Source organism: Benincasa hispida, chromosome 3 (genome assembly GCF_009727055.1).
Source record: "Benincasa hispida cultivar B227 chromosome 3, ASM972705v1, whole genome shotgun sequence".
Classification (NCBI taxonomy): Eukaryota; Viridiplantae; Streptophyta; class Magnoliopsida; order Cucurbitales; family Cucurbitaceae; genus Benincasa; species Benincasa hispida.
Window position 1 is genome coordinate 26,486,623 of NC_052351.1, and position 16,433 is coordinate 26,503,055.

The following is a 16,433-nucleotide window of genomic DNA, read 5'->3' on the forward strand; positions in this document are numbered from 1 at the left end:
ATTGATCCTCTAATGAACAACCTATTTATGGTCCTATCATAAACAAAACCCTCTCGGGCCAATAAGAGGGGGCACCATTATTCAAGATCCGGAGTCAGCACTTAAAGGAATCAATTCATCTACTTCTCCTAAAGATGAGAAGGAGTGAATTCCATCTTCTATAGCTATGTTCCTAGCTCGCTACTCGAATAAAATCCCAAAATGGTAGGCATATTGTAGTAAATCCGACCACTCTTACCATGCAAATCAAAGGACTGCCCTCACAGACATGAGTTCATAACTCACTTAGGATTGAGCTCGAGTCACCTATGGTCATCCTATGAAATGATAATCTCTTCAATTAACGGTGTTATAAAGAAATACTAATTATATCACGTTCTGGTCTTATAAAAACTCTTTTCATAGGATACGCTCACTCATATGTCTTCATATGAATTATTAGGATCAAATCCGCATCATGAATATTTATAACACTTTACAACTCTTGTAATAATTACAAAGTAGGTTGTATTCGTAGTGTCACCGGGATAAGACACTCAAACTTATCCATATACTACAGACCATTTAAGTTATTACTTGAATATGATCCACATGTATATCTACCACATATTGTTCAAATTTCATAAAATAACCTTGGATCTTTTCTTAATGGATAATTGCATATATAAAATAATCAACCATTATTTCAAATAACATATTAACTATGAGGCTTTAGAACATACATTCCAACACTAATCTGATGATAGATATTTATGTCCACACCATTGAAGATATCATTAAGGGCACTAGAATTCCCTGAGGATGTTTTTCCCTCAGCATCAATCCATTCGGTTTTAGAAGTGTTCCCAACATTAAGAACAATAATTTGAGGAGGAGTCCATCCAGTTACCACTTCTTTCTAAATCATGTGATCAATAGACTTTAAGAATGTTGTATTCTAGCCTTCCAATATGAGTAGTTCGTTCCAGCCAACATTGGGAGATGTGTAGTAGATCCACCCTATTTGATTCCTTCCATTTGAATAAATTCATATTGAAACACCAAAAGTAATGGAGATGCGCTCTAATACCAAATGAGAATTTAGGTTATTTAACAAATAACCAAACTTATCACATAAGATGTTACAACATTTCCAAAAATATTATAACTAAACATAGAAAACTAAAACCAAAATAGAACACAGAGTTTGATAACTTAGTTCGGTGCAATACCACCTACGTCTGAGAGTTTGATAACTTAGTTCGGTGCAATACCACCTATGTCTGAGGAGCAGTATGCCTATGGAAAGATATATTCACTTATATAAATTCAAGCAATTACAATGATGCACTTATCTGTAAATAAATGGCAATTACAGTGACACTAGACTCCCCCTAAGTTTGAGACTCTCTCTCAATGAAACTTAGGCTCCCCTTAAGTGTGAGATCCCCTCAACTTCAATGTACTTAGGCTCCCTCTAAGTGTGAGACTCCTTTTCTACTAATATCTTTCCACCTTCTTGTAAATATCTCTTCACATTATAAATTTAGGATCCCCCTAAGTTAGAGAATCTCTTCTCAAGAGATGATGTCTTAGGCTCCCCCTAAGACCAACCAATCTTCTCACGAAGCACGCTTCAACAATGATACAACTTCAAGATCAACAAAGATTCTGAATCAAAGTTCAACCACCACAAAAATAGTACTCGTTTTGAACGAATCAATAAGATCTAAAGGCGCTCGTGATCAAATAGAAAAAGCTTCACAATCTCATAGATTGACACGCTTGTGTTTTTCAGTACAAACACAAGACAATGGCTTGAATATTTTTTAAAATGGCCAACCCTAAAATTGAACATGATCATCATATATATTTGGGTAAGATTGAGAATATATTCAAGGAAAGAATAAATCAACTCTGCAAGGAAAAATATAGCAGATTACGAAATCTGAAAAATCCTGCTGATAGATAAGGAAAAAAATATTCTGCAGATTTTTTTGTTTGTCAAGTAACAATGTCACGGACAATATCACGACATGTTGTATGACATGTTGTAGAGGACAAGGAAACACACCAGCAAATATGCATTACTCATGTCAATATCTAAGAAAACAATCTCAAGGAATGATTAGCACGACACGAAACATGTTACATAAACACGTTGTTCAAGTTTTTTCTGTAATAAATAAGTAAATCATACTCTAATAACAAACACCCTAACAAAATGAAGTACTTAAAGGCGTCATGTTCTATTGAGCTTACATAATTGGGGCAAGATGAATATCTCCTTTCATCCTCATTTCTCCATGACTCATTACATAACCCCAATATGCATATTAGAAGGAAAACATGCAAATAAAGAGATCAATCCCATTAATAAAGAACATAATCTACTCTAAGTTCAAGGTTCGATACTACTTCAAATCATATACTAACTTAAGCAATAAACATAGGGTACAACAGACCCTAATAAATTTGTTTGCACGTTATTTTTCTCATGAATCGATTCAAACAACTAATTCAGCTTGTACATTTTTTTATTGAAATAACACATTAATATATATCATTTTGAAATTTCAAACCTACCGAATAATGATAGGTTTTCAATCTCAATAAAATGATGATAGTTTTTCCTTTTACAATGTCTAGTAAATAATAATAATAGCTCATATCTCATGTCTTTTTCTAGTTGAGAAAGTAAATTTGAAAAATCAAATAGCCTTTTAATTGTGAAATGAAAACATTGAGTCTGACATTGTCATCTGAGTATCTTACTATATCGAAACGACGTGGTTTTACGTCGGTGGTCCTAGGCAAAGATTTATCCCTCCACGTATTTTTTTTTTAAAAAATGATAATAGTAATAATAAAATAATCCCTCCGCGTATTTTTATTATCATTTGAGATATTAATTAAATCTAAATCCAATTATACTGTAAAATTATACGTGGTGGGCCACAGTATAATATTTTGATAGATCAAGAAGAAGCCTCTCTTTCTTTCTCTCTCTTCAGTGAGAGAAGAAACTCTCTTCTCCGTCCAAATCTGGTTTCTACCTTCGATTCAGTGAGAAAAAAAGCGAGGCCATAATTCCTTCATTGTTTATACAATCGATTTCTAGGACATTGATTCCAGTATTTTGATTTTTCTTTTTTCTTCTTATTGTCGTTGATCGATATGAAGGACGACGATGTCCTTCCAACGACGATAGCGAGTGCCGGGAAGAAAGAGAGCTCGGTTTCGAGTTTATTCGGCAAAGGACGCTACAAGTTCTGGGCATTGGCTGCCATTTTGTTGCTTGCATTTTGGTCTATGTTCACCGGCACCGTCTCTCTTCGATGGTCCGCCGGTAATCTCAACGGCCTATCTGATGATATCGATTTTAACATCCATGACGATCTCGATGTGCTTGTCAGTCTATTCCCCTCTCTATCTATCTTTATCTGTTTCTATTCTTGATTTCTCAGCCAGATCTTGATCGAATTTAACACATCCATTTCATGGTTTTCTTCCCAATTGCTGGTTTCGAAATTTAGGAGATGGAGGAAAGGGAGAAGATAGTGAAGCACATGTGGGATGTTTATACAAATAATCGCCGGATCAGGTTACCGCGTTTCTGGCAAGAGGCATTCGAGGCTGCATACGAGGACCTGACCAGTGAAGTGCCTGGTGATAGAGAGGCTGCAATTTCTGAGATCGCTCGGATGTCCGTGCACTCCATTGTTCTTGATACGCCTTCGGAGCAATCCACGGTTGGTTATTGCTCTCTGATGCTTACTTTTTAATATCCCCTTATGATCTTATGTTCTTAGCATACGAAAAGGGTATCTTGGGCATTCTATGGATTATAATTGCAAACCAGGAACAGTTGGAGTTGAGGGTTTTTTTTCTTCCGTTCCTAAGTCTGAGTGTTGCAATTCTTCTAATAATCATTATGTGGGACGTTATCATAAAATTAAATGCTAATGGTTTGGCCTCTCCCTCCGCACCCACTTACTTTGACGGAGGTTATATTCTTCATAATTCATCTGAGATTGCACTTTTTCGGATAAGTGGATGGGGGTTGAGTTTCGGTTACAATTGCAGATTTGTAGCTGACTATGATTCTCATGAAACTTCGACGAAATTAGGAAATGATGCATACTAGCATGATACGGCGATTAAATATGGCTTAGAGGAATATTATTTAAGATGACATACGAGCAAGGTGCTAGAGGGGAGATGGGTTCCTAGTACTTCCTGTGTGTCAGTTTCCCTTATACTTTCATTTGTGTGAAAGTTAATAAAATTATTCGATATAACAAGTTTTCACTGTAGCACATTAATCTGTAGAAAAATGAACCAATTGACTATCGAGTGCAACCCAACAACCCTATGTTTCCATTTGATGAATTGGATCCCAACCTTGGCTCTCGATGTTGTTGCCTATTCAGAAACTTGGCAATTTGTACAACTCTTTAGTTGGTTTAGATAATTTTCCCATACATCATCAGTAAAATTGAGGTTCTTTATCAATTTTATTGGATGTCCCCGAAGGGAAAAAATTGGGTTCTTTACCGAAGGCTTGATATACTGTATGCCAAGCCTATCACTTCATGAGATGTACAAGGGAGCAATGACTGACGTGTCTAAGGTTTGTAACAGTTTTTACCTGCTTGCCAGTGACTCCCTCCATAACCAATTTAGATGGCCATTCAGCTTTCATCTTCGCTTTGCTGCCTGATAAAGATTTATAGTGGTCTCAAATAGGAAACTACAGTTGGTTCTTCAACGATCACTAGCTTACAAAGACAGGGAGGTTTATTATCCTCTATAACATCCTGCAGCCTAAAAAAGAATCAAGTTCTTAGTCTTTCTTGCCAAATATAGAATTGTTTTCAAGAGATGTAATCTGGGGACTAGTAAAAGTTGAGGTTATTTTATATTCACTCCAGCTACCTGATTTAGAATGATAAGAGCTGACATTTTATTATCGCTCTTGCTATAGCTGCCTGGGAAGGAATTTTAGTGATCCCAGACTCTCAAATAGGAGACTACAGCTTGTTCTTCATTGATCACTAGCTTTTTACGGACAGTGAGGTTTGTTGTCCTCTATACCACTCTGCATCCTAAATATGAACTGCTTATAGAGGTGTGATCTTGTGATTTATAAAACTTGAGGTTAACTTGTACTCAAACAGATTGTTTCTTAAAAGTCCATTATTTATTTTGGGGAACCAGAAACGTGTTTGTAAGTCCATTATATTTTAACGGAAAACTACATCTATTCCAAAACAAACGGTTGCTTTACTAGAACTAAGAGAAATAACTTTGAAAAAAAGTTATAGAACACAAAACAGGCATTGACTAGTTTTTTGTTCTCAAAACTATACAATTAAACTCAACTCCAAAACGGTTCTCAAGAATTTCCAATGTGTAAGATGCCTGGTTGAGTAGGCTGCAAAAACCAATCAAGGCAATCCTACTTCTGATCAAAATTTCCAGGAGTGGGGGAAATTTACTAATTTTTGGTGACATAGTTTACTACAGTAGGATGTAGACATATTATTAGTAGATTATTATATTTGATATTGCACTGATAATCTTAAGCATATCCTCTAATTTCGTTGTAAAAAGAAAACTAGTGCTATAGCCAAGTTACCACGTAGAAAACTAGTGCTATAGCCAAGTTACCACGTACCCATATTCTTACACATGCAAAGATGATAATTGGTTATCATCGACTAGGAGAGTCAATATCTTTTCCTTTTGTGCCAATGAGTCTTTTGTTTTGTGTTTTACAGTTAAAATTTTTTCTACCTTTTGTATTAGCATCTCAAAACACCTAAAAGAAACCTAAGCTTTTGAGGAAGATGCTGAAACTATGCTTGGGAAACATTTCACTTTTCCTTTCTCATCTGGCTTGCCTTGTCAAGTTACTCTAACCTCTATGCTCTGTACTCTTCTAATATTTATTATCAGACTGCACGAGAGTTCACAAAGAGGCAGAAAATAGCAGATAAAAGCAGGGAGACAGCTACCAAAACTGGGAGTAAGCTGTGACATGGACAATGTTAATGATGATCCAAGGTTCGAGGCCTCTCTATTCTGCCTTTTCTGCCGCTAGATTGCTGTCTGCAGTTTGTAGGAGGCAGTGATTGGCAAATCTATATTCTTTAAAATTTTTATTTTTTCCCCCTTTGCTTTACAGTATTGCAAGATGGGTCAAACAGCCTCTTTGCCTTAGAATGTTAGAGAATGATATTTGTTAATGTTATTTATAAAGATGAAAGATAAATTTTGGAAAGTCTCATATTCGATAATCTTATAAACAGGTAGGAAGAGGAACATAAATTATACTTCCAACCCATGGTTTTGCTTACTTTTTAGAGTTTTATTTGTATTTCTGTGATTATTTCTTTGGATAACTCCTAATACCGATGCTGTAGTCGAGTGTCTATGTGAATTTCTGTGATAGAATTATGAATCTAATGAAACGGCTTTGATGAACTGTTTTAGTAGATTGACCCGACCCGACCCGGTTGTGTATATTACACATTCTTTAGATTGTTTCGTGAATTACCATGATTTTCATATATTAATCAAGGTTTTGTCTATGATTGTATTACCATGATCTTCATACTTATAATTCTACCATGATCTTTCCTACCATTTGCACCATCATGATTTTCTATTTATAAAATGAATCAACATCAAACTAGATGTCATACTTTCACTTTCCTACCATTTATATAACCAGAGTCTCCTATTTGATACGGTTCTTGCATCCTTTGATATTAGATTTTTATGGCTCGTATTGACCTTCTTGTCGTTTAATCATCAATCGTTCGTATCCTTTATCTAAAGCTATATACATGGTAATTTTTTATGAATTGAATTATTATTTTAAATAATTTCTTAATAATTTTTTCAATTATTTTAAGTTCATTTCGAGTTCAAATGTAAATGTTTGCGGAATAGAAACTTTTTTTTTTCTCACAAATTGAAACTTCTTCATCTACGAAAAATTAAAATTAAAATTTTAAGGTTGAAGTATATGTTTAGTATCTAAAACGATGGACCTTTAATATTAATATTGTTGTTTTCAAAATTTATTAGAGAAATATTGTTGTTTTGAAATTTATTAGAGAAATATTGTGGTTTTGGGAGTTCGAGGCTAGAAGTCAAGAGTTGAGGATTCGACTAATGTAAAGGGCGAAAGTTGAGAACTCGACAAACAAAGAAAAACTTGGAAACAATACGTAAATTAGGGTTGTCGAGGGTTGAAGTTTCGACATACATAAGTTGAAACTTCAACCCTCGACAAGGAAGATGTGGGTGAAGCAGATTGTAAGAGAGAGGGAGATTTTGAGAGCGAGATTGAAAGCGAGATTGTAGGAGAGAGCGAGATTGTAGGAGAGAGCGAGATTGTATGATGGGACAATCTCCAACGTCTATGGAATGTATGCGTCTCGCTCTCTCAATCTTGCTCTCTCTTACAATCTCGCTCACTCTTACAATGCAAAATTCTGTTATTGTTGTTATTTGTCATTAATGATTACTAGCTTTTTTCTCATTGGTCATGTATATATATATATATATATATTTCTATGGAAAGTAATAAATTTATTGAATTTTCAATTTTTTTATTATAAAGTTGTACATTATTCTTCTAATTAACTTGTACATTATTCTTCTAATTAAGTTGTACATTATTCTTTTAATTAAGTTGTACATTATTCTTCTAATTAAGTTGTACATTATTCTTTTTAATTAAGTTGTACATTATTCTTCTAATTGAGAAACAAAATTTTTTTAATTGAGAAATAAATATTTTTTTTCCAGATCATGGCTTTAAACCCAGGATCTGTTGATCCCGATGTTTTGTACGACCAGTCCATTCATCGATCATCTGTTGTATGGCGAGATCGTACTACTGGAGAAATATCTTACAGACGTCGAGAGGCAGTTCTCCAGAGCACTATCCCACTCCACCCTCGAATACTACCACTACTACACACATCTAAATTCTATGGGGTTGCCAGATTAGGATTTATTCAGTTGAACTGACATCTAATCACAGCCTTGGTCGAGAGATTGAGGCCCGATACGCATAGTCTGTTGGAGAGTGCACTATCACTCTACAAAGACATAGAACTGTTGTTGGGGTTACCTGCTGACGGTGAGTCGATCGCCGGAGTGATGTACGATAACTAGTTAGAAGTTTGTCAACTGTACCTCAGTGCGACCCCACCCGTCGACAAGATTAAAGGATCGAGGTTAAGTTTAATATGGTTAGGAACACAATTTCGTGAGCTCACAGATGATGCAGACGACCGTCATAAGATATTCGTGGGGTAGAGCATGTTTGGCATGATTGTATAGACAACTATGCAAAGCAACAAGACCTGAGGTTCGAGAGATAGTTGGACCTCTCATACTTTTGCAATTATGGGCTTGGGAGTGATTTCTAACAATGGCTCCACAACTACAACATGTTAATGACGCTCAGTTAGTTGGATGAGCCTACGGTTCTCGGTATGTTGTTTTAATTCAATTTAATTTTTATATCACTAATCTAGTTAATTTAAATTCTAAATTATCAATTTAAAAATTTAGGTGGAAAGACAAATTTTGTGTGACTAGGACAGCCACACATGTAGTCAGCCAGTATAGATACATGTTTGATTTGCTTCAACTTGAACAGGTACATTAGACTAAACTTAATTGATTATTTTATACACATTTTTATTGTATTTCTCCTTAATATTCTCTAATATAATATTTTGTGTTTCAGGTTATTTGAGACCCGTACAAAATTATTAGGCATACTTTGCCTAATTTTTGTACGAATGGTCAAAACATATGGTGGACAATGAGTCATCTCATATGTTTTCACATTGGTGGGTGGCATCTTCCTGACAGGGTGATGAGACAATTCGGTTTTCAGCAGAATGTCCCATCGCCTTGTAATACTAAACCCGTACTACATGATATTGACCTAAGGACTGGAGATTGGTCCGAAAAAGTTGCACATTTGGTAGTGCGATGGCACTATCGTGCAAAGTTTCTTGCAGTGGGGGTCTCTCTTGAACAGTTTGACATAGATGTCACTCCAGAATATATTCATTAGTATAATAATATCACAAAGGCGCTACGTCACTCGTCCGAGAGCAGTTGTGGATCATTTGGTAAATGAATATTATCTAATTATTTTTAATTTAAATTTATTTTAAATATTGTCTAATTGTTTTATATTAACAGAGATCGAACACCGTAGATCCGTGAGATTGCGAATGATCCGACCAGGTTCTTGCTATATGTAGTGACAACCAAAGCTATATAGAGGAAATTCATTATATGTATGGTATACTTATTGTTCATCACCAGCTCCTAGACGTAGAGGACCTATTCGGGAAAAGGATGAGTTTGATGAGGTTGCACATAATGTGGAAGAGTTGTCCTATGATGCAGACGGCAGAGTCAAACTGATTATGTTAGTCCGATGATGATGATGTCAGCATTTGGTTCAGGAACATTATGACTCAGATGCTGGTCGTTCGTCTTCATACGTGCATGGACATGGTTGGGGTCGTGGAGAGCATAATGAATATTTATATTATGAAGCACATGCTGAGGTACCAAAACAACATAAAAAGAACCCGAGCAACCTCAAGTTCGAAGCCGACGATGACAACCAGCTCGAAATCGACGACGTCTGCCTTGTGGTACATATTGATGTTTGTAATTATTTTTATATAAATGAGATATTTAATTTACATTTTTTTTTAATTTTTATGAGATATTGTTTTTTTAATTTATTTTTATATATATTATAAATAGTAATTATTTTGATATAGAAGCTTTAAAATGTCATTGACATAAATATAACATCAGATAGTCTAAATCTAAAAAGTTAGGTAAAAAAAACTTCAATATTCAATTTACATATTTTAAAAAATAATTTGAGACATAATAAATCAAATCAACACTCAAACCTTCACATGCAAGTCTATAAATAAGATTGTATTATTAAATATAAGAACATAAATTTAATCACAGTAGTGAGGTCAATAGTTTAAAAGATTTTACAATAATGATCTTGGATTTCTTTTGTATATTTGATACCAAGATTTTGATGGAGTTTTTTTTTAAAAAATTATAAATAATAAAAAATATTTTTAGAAATTGTTTTATAAAATGAAAAATTAAAAAAAAAAAAAAAAAAAGAAAGAAAGAAAGAAAGAAAGAAAGAAGGTGGAATATGTAATAATTAAATAAAGAAAAAAAGAAAAATTTGTACTGATATCTCACTCTCGTTCAAAATCTCGCTCTTGCTCTTGCTCTCTCTCAAAATCTCGCTGTTTCTCATAATCTCGCTCTCTTTCTTACTCTCCCCTCTTTCGTTCACTCCTAATACAAAATTATTTTTAACACATCAAATAATTATGAGTGTTATGAGGAAGGTCTCCGGAATGAGAAAGGTCTCCGAAAAGTCTCTGGAATGAGGAAGGTCTTTCGTTCTCTCCACATCAAATAATTATGAAGAAGGTCTCCAGAATGATAATTAAACAGACTCAATAATAATGTTAGGGTAAGGTTGAGGGTTCAAAGTTCGACATGCAAATGTAAAGCAAAAAGGGAAGGTCGAGGGGTCAAATTTTGAACCCTTGACTTATTTTAAAAAATATATATATATATTTTTACAAATAGTTTGAAAACAACAATATTTTCCTAAATAGTTTCTAAAAGAACAATATCCTTTTAATTTTTCCATAAAATGATGTTATGTTTGTGTTTAATAGATTTTTTAACTTTAGAAAGTATCTAATTAATTATTAAATTTTTGATTTTGTGTTTGACGGTCTCTACACTATAAATTTCTAAATATCCTTGAACTTTCATGTTGTATTGATATATTTTTGGCAAAATATATACATATTTTTTTTTTTAAAAAAATAAACGAATCTATTAGATATAGAATTTTTTAAAAAAATAAAATTTCGATATTATGGTTAATATATTTTTGAATTTCTCTTTAAAATATGTGTTCATGAATATTTTTTCTTAAAAAAAAAAATCTTTTAGAGGTATTGAAAACAAAATTGAAAGTTTACTATGTTTGGAACATGTAAATTTTTAGTTTAATTATTTTTTTTTTTTGAAAAAAAAAAAACCTGTGTACGCATTCTTTTAAAAATTGAGCAAAAAAATGTTATTTTACTTGACTTTTGAACTAAGGTTTCATAATACTCTTTTATATACTTCATACTTCTGTCAAACTCTATCGATATTTCCATCTTTAAAACATCTTCTTCTTCCTCCAAATTATTTTAAAGTTTTCTCCTACATCAATGTACATGCAAATCTAGTACATAGTTAACAAAAGAGCAAGGAGAGTGAGAGTGTAAAGTGGACAAATAAAATGGTCACCTATCTAGTACTTAGGATATAATATCCTAAAGCTCTCTTGACTCTAAATTGTTGTATGGTCAGACTGGTTGTTCTATGAGATTAGTCGAGATAGACGTAAACTGGTATAAGACACTCATGGATATCAAAGGAAAAAAATAATAAAAAATAATAATTTGAAAAAAAAATAATAATAAAAGTTCGGTGATGCTAACATTTAGAAAAAGCCCCACAAATTTAATTTTTCCAAAAAAATGGAAGAGATCCATAAAAAATCCGAAGCTATACTAGTGTGCTTTAACCTAGCAACTACAACAAAAAGTATAAATTGCAGGCGATATTGTTGGTTCGAATTCGATTGACCTGCAAAGTCATTCGATCACTACCAAACATACGCACGCTGAATCCGAGTCCTTAGCAGCTCTGTAACGACGTCAATGAAGTGCCCCTACTGTTCGGCGGCGCAGGGGCGGTGCGCCACCTCGAGCACCGGCAAGTCCATCACAGAGTGCATTTCCTGCGGCCGCGTTGTCGAAGAACGGCAATTCCAGCCCCACCACCTCTTCCACCTTCGCGCTCAAGATAACCCCCTTTGTCTCGTCACCTCCGACCTACCCACCCCTCCAGTCCACCACCAGAACGATCAGGTTCTGGATCCTTTCGAGCCCACTGGCTTCATTACAGCCTTCTCCACTTGGTCCTTGGAGCACAATCCACTCTTCTTCCGCTCCTGCTTCTCCTTCTCCGGCCACCTTGCGGAGCTCGAGCGTACCCTAGAGTCTACGTCGTCATCCAATTTGCCGTCATCTTCGACGGTAGTGGTCGACAACCTTAGGGCTTATATGCAGATTATCGATGTGGCTTCTCTTTTGGGGTTGGATTACTATATTTCCGAGCACGCGTTTAAGTTGTTTAGAGATTGTTGCTCGGCTACTTGTTTAAGGAACCGGAGTGTTGAGGCGCTTGCCACTGCTGCCCTTGTGCAGGCTATTAGGGAGGCGCAGGAGCCCCGAACCCTTCAGGTCTTTATTTTACTTTAAATATGTTCATTTGGGGGTGTTATTTGATTCTTGGTTTGGTTATGATATGTTTTGTTGTGCTCGCATTATGTTCAAGGAGATTTGCGAAAATTCACTGTCAAGATAAATTGAGAAATCTATGTGGCTATGTCCTTTGATGTTGTTGTTTGATGGTTGGGGAGGCTGTGGCTTTCAGTGTCAAATTTTTTGCCATATACGTTTCTGAATTTCTTTACAAAAGTGCATAACTATCTGCAATATTTGTTCGCATTTCATGAATTACCCTGGCTGGTTCTACATATTGTGTCAATTGTTATCCTTCTTCTAGTTTCTTGCAACATTATTAGTTTGGAGTGCTTAATCTTCTTGGGTTAAAATGTAAAATTTTGAGTTCGAACCTCGCATATGTTGCTATCTGTACATGCTCCTTTCTGCATTTTTGGATTTCGAGTGGTGTCTTCTACCAATTGTGATTTTGACCTATGTTTTTTCATATTTACATTAGTACTAATACGACATCTAAAGTGGTGTATACTGTGAGTATAACAGGAAATCTCCATTGCAGCGAATGTACCCCAAAAAGAGATAGGGAAGTACATCAAGATTTTGGGAGAAGCTTTGCAATTAAGTCAACCCATCAACAGCAATTCCATATCAGTTCATATGCCTAGGTTCTGCACTCTTCTCCAACTCAATAAATCTGCTCAGGTACCTCAATTTCATTTCTTAGTCCTGGTTAAGACATATTGATTGGTCTGCATTGTCATGTTGAAAAGATGATTTGTATGGACTGTAGATAGAGTTCGTTCTGTCCAATATGATCAAAACTTCTACGGCATGAGAAAATAGAAAAGTACTGTTTCCTGATTGAAAGCATAAAATGACAGAAATTTCTTTGCACATAAATATGTCTTGAGAGCTAATTTCATTGGATCTTAAATGTTCTGGGTAAAATGTATTATGGATTTTACACTTTTATGTTCTGCCAGTGGTAGATGGTTGATGAGGAATTATAGGATCTTCATGGATAAATTTGTTCGGGAGAAGTACATGAGGAAAAACTGACACCCTCCCACCTGACAAAACCAAGGGAGGTTCTGAAGTAGCCCTTCTTTAAATTTCCAAATCTTTTCACGACTGTTCTAAGTGGTCCATTGATCCCTTCAAAAACTTTCCATTTCTTAATCACCCACAGGTTTCAATACCCAAAGCATTTTGCTTCTGACGTTTTAGTAATTACAATGTGCGTTTGATAAATATCAATTTGAGTACTTCGCTTTTATCTTCTTTGGCTTAGAGTGGATTAATCTCATATCTACCCTTTGCTTTCTCGTGTTCTCCGCGAGTGGAAATAGTTGTTTCTTATCTAATAATTTAAATTCCCATAATGTAATTCTCGTTTGTACGACCTATAGATTCACTTTTTCTATAGCCTTAGAAATTATGTTTCTCTTTTTTAAAAAATAAATAAATAAATCAGCAATGTGTTGAGTTTTCATAATTAATCTTATTTGGTTAGAATGTAATATGTCAAAACAGATAAATTTCGAATTTGTTCAATAAAATTTATGTCCATGTGTTTGTTCTAGTAAATTTTTACTCGACCACTGTCATTGGTAGTTCTCCTTACCAATAATCTTGGATATGGTAATGATCGTTAACCTTTAACATGTAATGTATTATTTTCCCTCTATCATGCTTGTTAACAACTATGAATTTTTAGGAACTGGCAACTCACATCGGGGAAGTTGTCATCAACAAATGCTTCTGCACTCGCAGGAATCCCATTAGCATCTCGGCTGCTGCTATATACTTAGCTTGCCAATTAGAAGATAAGCGGAAGACGCAAGCAGAAATTTGTAAAGTTACAGGTCTTACTGAAGTCACCCTCCGGAAAGTCTACAAGGAGCTACTAGAAAATTGGGATGATTTGCTTCCTTCTAATTATACTCCTGCTGTTCCACCAGAAAGGGCATTTCCCACAACTGTAATTGCTTCAGGCCGTTCTGCAGCTCCTAAAGTTGATACATTTGAAGGGGCTTCTATAGAGAAAGACAAGGCGATAGAAACTAAACCTAATATATCCACTGAGATCTCAGAAATGGGTCATCCGTCCAGAGTCAAAGAAGATAGTGAGAGTAAATTTGTATCCCGTGGGATGTATAACCCTGTAACTAGCAAGTCATCAACTTTTTGTCAACCACACCCTCCTAAAGGGAATTCTATCCCAAGTACTGTTGGGAAGAAGACTCAAAGTGATGCCCAGGGAATGGATATTGTTAAGGAGCACTCCAACAGTTAACAATAAGAGCAAAAGGTGGATGAAGCTCGATGGCATACAGTCGGCAACATTGCCATCAGATTTCTGTATCATGTTCAACTGGCAAGTAACAAATCTTAACCAGCCGTTTAGCTTAGTGGAATGAAACGATGTCGAAATGAAAGAAAAGTGATGGTAGAAGAACATTTCGTTGGTTTTATTTAGGAGGACGACCCTTCATTTTTTTTTTTTTTTTAAGTAGAACAACTGCGGGGATGGGAAGTGTCCGACTTCTAGGGAAAGAACGGCCCTCTGTTTATGGAAGGCCTCGGGAATTCAATTATCAAGGAGAATTCAGTGTTTCCAACAGGATTAAGGTACATATGTATGATTAACGCGAAACAAGATTTGGTTTAAAACTCGTATTTTACATGTCTGGACTGCCAACCATCTAGATTTGCCTGTATAGTTCGCATTCACGTTACAACAGAGTAACGATCTGTAGAGTAAAAATTTCAGATTGTGATTATTCATACTTAATTCCTGATCTATTAAGGAAGACCGTTGGTTCAGATTTTAATCAGATATTTGTGATATTCCTCGGATGGATAAGGTGGAAAGTCTTGACTGAACCACCACTTCTCTCTCTCTCTCTCTCACACACACACACAAGAGACGGACAGTGGAGGAAGTTGGGAAAGATGCTCCTCTCATCATCTTCTTTATTGCGATCATTGCCGGTTAATCGTTTGAATTTGGCATGTAAACCGGCGAATCCACGGACAAGAGTGAAGGTTCAGGCCATGGCAAAGGAAGGAAGCGAGAGCGAAGGGGGCATTGCAGAGACGGTGGCTATAGCCGGTGGATTAGTGGCTACCCCAGTGATCGGTTGGTCGCTATATACCCTGAAGACAACCGGGTGCGGGCTGCCGCCGGGGCCAGGTGGGTCACTAGGCGCACTGGAAGGCATCAGCTACTTGGCGGTGGTGGGCATCGTGGGTTGGTCTCTGTACACGAAGACGAAAACTGGATCGGGTCTGCCCAACGGCCCTTTCGGGCTATTGGGCGCCGTCGAAGGTCTGTCATACTTGAGTTTGTTGGCCATCTTGGTCGTTTTTGGGTTGCAGTACTTTGAACAGGGCTACATCCCCGGCCCTCTTCCGGCCGATCAATGCTTTGGCTGACGATTCTATCTTGTGATTTATGTGGCTGTTGTTTCTCCAAGCGTGTAAATCGTAGGGTTCTGTTTGGCTGTGTCTTCTTTTTCTGTTTACCGTTTCGTTGCGATTCTGCATAGAACCTGCCCTGTTTTGTTGTATGAATTGATTAATTGAAAGCATTTACTTTGTTTAGGTTTCGACCCTAATATCCGCTGCGAGGATGAGGGATCAATGTTCGACCTCTAGGCTCTAAAGAAGGAAGTTAGCTTATTTAGACGTCTAATACCCTTTATAGTTAATCATTTAAAAAAAGTTATATTAATTATGTTCTTTATTTTTATTTTTATTTTTTAAAAAAACTAAAATTAAAGTGGATTTAAAAGACAGTCACCGACATTTGGAAATTAATGAGTTTAACTTTTTCTTTAAAAGTCATAGGTTTCATCTATCATCTTTGCTGCTGTTGTAAGTTTGTAACTAGAAAGAAGAGTTTAGTCCTCAACTATAACATAATTCAATTAATCCATACTTTGGAAATCTCTCTTATAAGTATAATCTATTAGTATAGATTGAACATATAATTAGAGATGTCTACAGTGAGGAATTTTTTTCCATTATTTTTTT

At 35.6% G+C, this 16,433-nt stretch overlaps 3 protein-coding genes and 1 long non-coding RNA gene across 4 annotated transcripts; all 4 read left to right on the forward strand.

Annotated features, from left to right (window-relative positions):
• The first annotated feature begins 2,969 nt into the window (after positions 1-2,969).
• LOC120074752 lies at positions 2,970-6,373 on the forward strand. The gene is made up of 3 exons (XM_039027985.1): positions 2,970-3,390; positions 3,516-3,731; positions 5,941-6,373. The coding sequence occupies exons 1-3, from the start codon at positions 3,157-3,159 to the stop codon at positions 6,019-6,021; spliced, it is 531 nt and encodes a 176-aa protein (XP_038883913.1). The 5' UTR covers positions 2,970-3,156; the 3' UTR covers positions 6,022-6,373.
• A 1,479-nt stretch (positions 6,374-7,852) lies between these two features.
• LOC120074606 lies at positions 7,853-8,805 on the forward strand. Its single transcript, XR_005481026.1, has 3 exons — positions 7,853-8,496; positions 8,578-8,665; positions 8,756-8,805. It is a non-coding gene; the product is annotated as an uncharacterized LOC120074606 (long non-coding RNA).
• A 2,804-nt stretch (positions 8,806-11,609) lies between these two features.
• Positions 11,610-15,208, forward strand: LOC120073395 (plant-specific TFIIB-related protein 1). The gene is made up of 3 exons (XM_039026234.1): positions 11,610-12,392; positions 12,939-13,097; positions 14,113-15,208. Exons 1-3 carry the CDS (start codon positions 11,808-11,810, stop codon positions 14,689-14,691), a joined length of 1,323 nt encoding a protein of 440 aa, XP_038882162.1. The 5' UTR covers positions 11,610-11,807; the 3' UTR covers positions 14,692-15,208.
• On the forward strand, positions 15,169-16,007 carry LOC120073396. Its single transcript, XM_039026235.1, has one exon. The coding sequence runs from the start codon at positions 15,351-15,353 to the stop codon at positions 15,831-15,833; it is 483 nt and encodes a 160-aa protein (XP_038882163.1). The 5' UTR covers positions 15,169-15,350; the 3' UTR covers positions 15,834-16,007.
• The last annotated feature ends 426 nt before the right edge of the window (positions 16,008-16,433 follow it).

What these genes read in the sequence shown, in the direction of transcription:
- LOC120074752 (XM_039027985.1), top strand. Translation starts at nt 3,157, where the DNA reads ATGAAGGACGACGATGTCCTTCCAACGACGATAGCGAGTGCCGGGAAG. An exon ending in ATGACGATCTCGATGTGCTT is followed by an intron (nt 3,391 to 3,515) that starts GTCAGTCTATTC and finishes TTCGAAATTTAG; the next exon opens with GAGATGGAGGAAAGGGAGAA. An exon ending in CGCCTTCGGAGCAATCCACG is followed by an intron (nt 3,732 to 5,940) that starts GTTGGTTATTGC and finishes ATTTATTATCAG; the next exon opens with ACTGCACGAGAGTTCACAAA.
- LOC120073395 (XM_039026234.1), top strand. Translation starts at nt 11,808, where the DNA reads ATGAAGTGCCCCTACTGTTCGGCGGCGCAGGGGCGGTGCGCCACCTCG. An exon ending in AGGAGCCCCGAACCCTTCAG is followed by an intron (nt 12,393 to 12,938) that starts GTCTTTATTTTA and finishes TGAGTATAACAG; the next exon opens with GAAATCTCCATTGCAGCGAA. An exon ending in AACTCAATAAATCTGCTCAG is followed by an intron (nt 13,098 to 14,112) that starts GTACCTCAATTT and finishes ATGAATTTTTAG; the next exon opens with GAACTGGCAACTCACATCGG.
- LOC120073396 (XM_039026235.1), top strand. Translation starts at nt 15,351, where the DNA reads ATGCTCCTCTCATCATCTTCTTTATTGCGATCATTGCCGGTTAATCGT.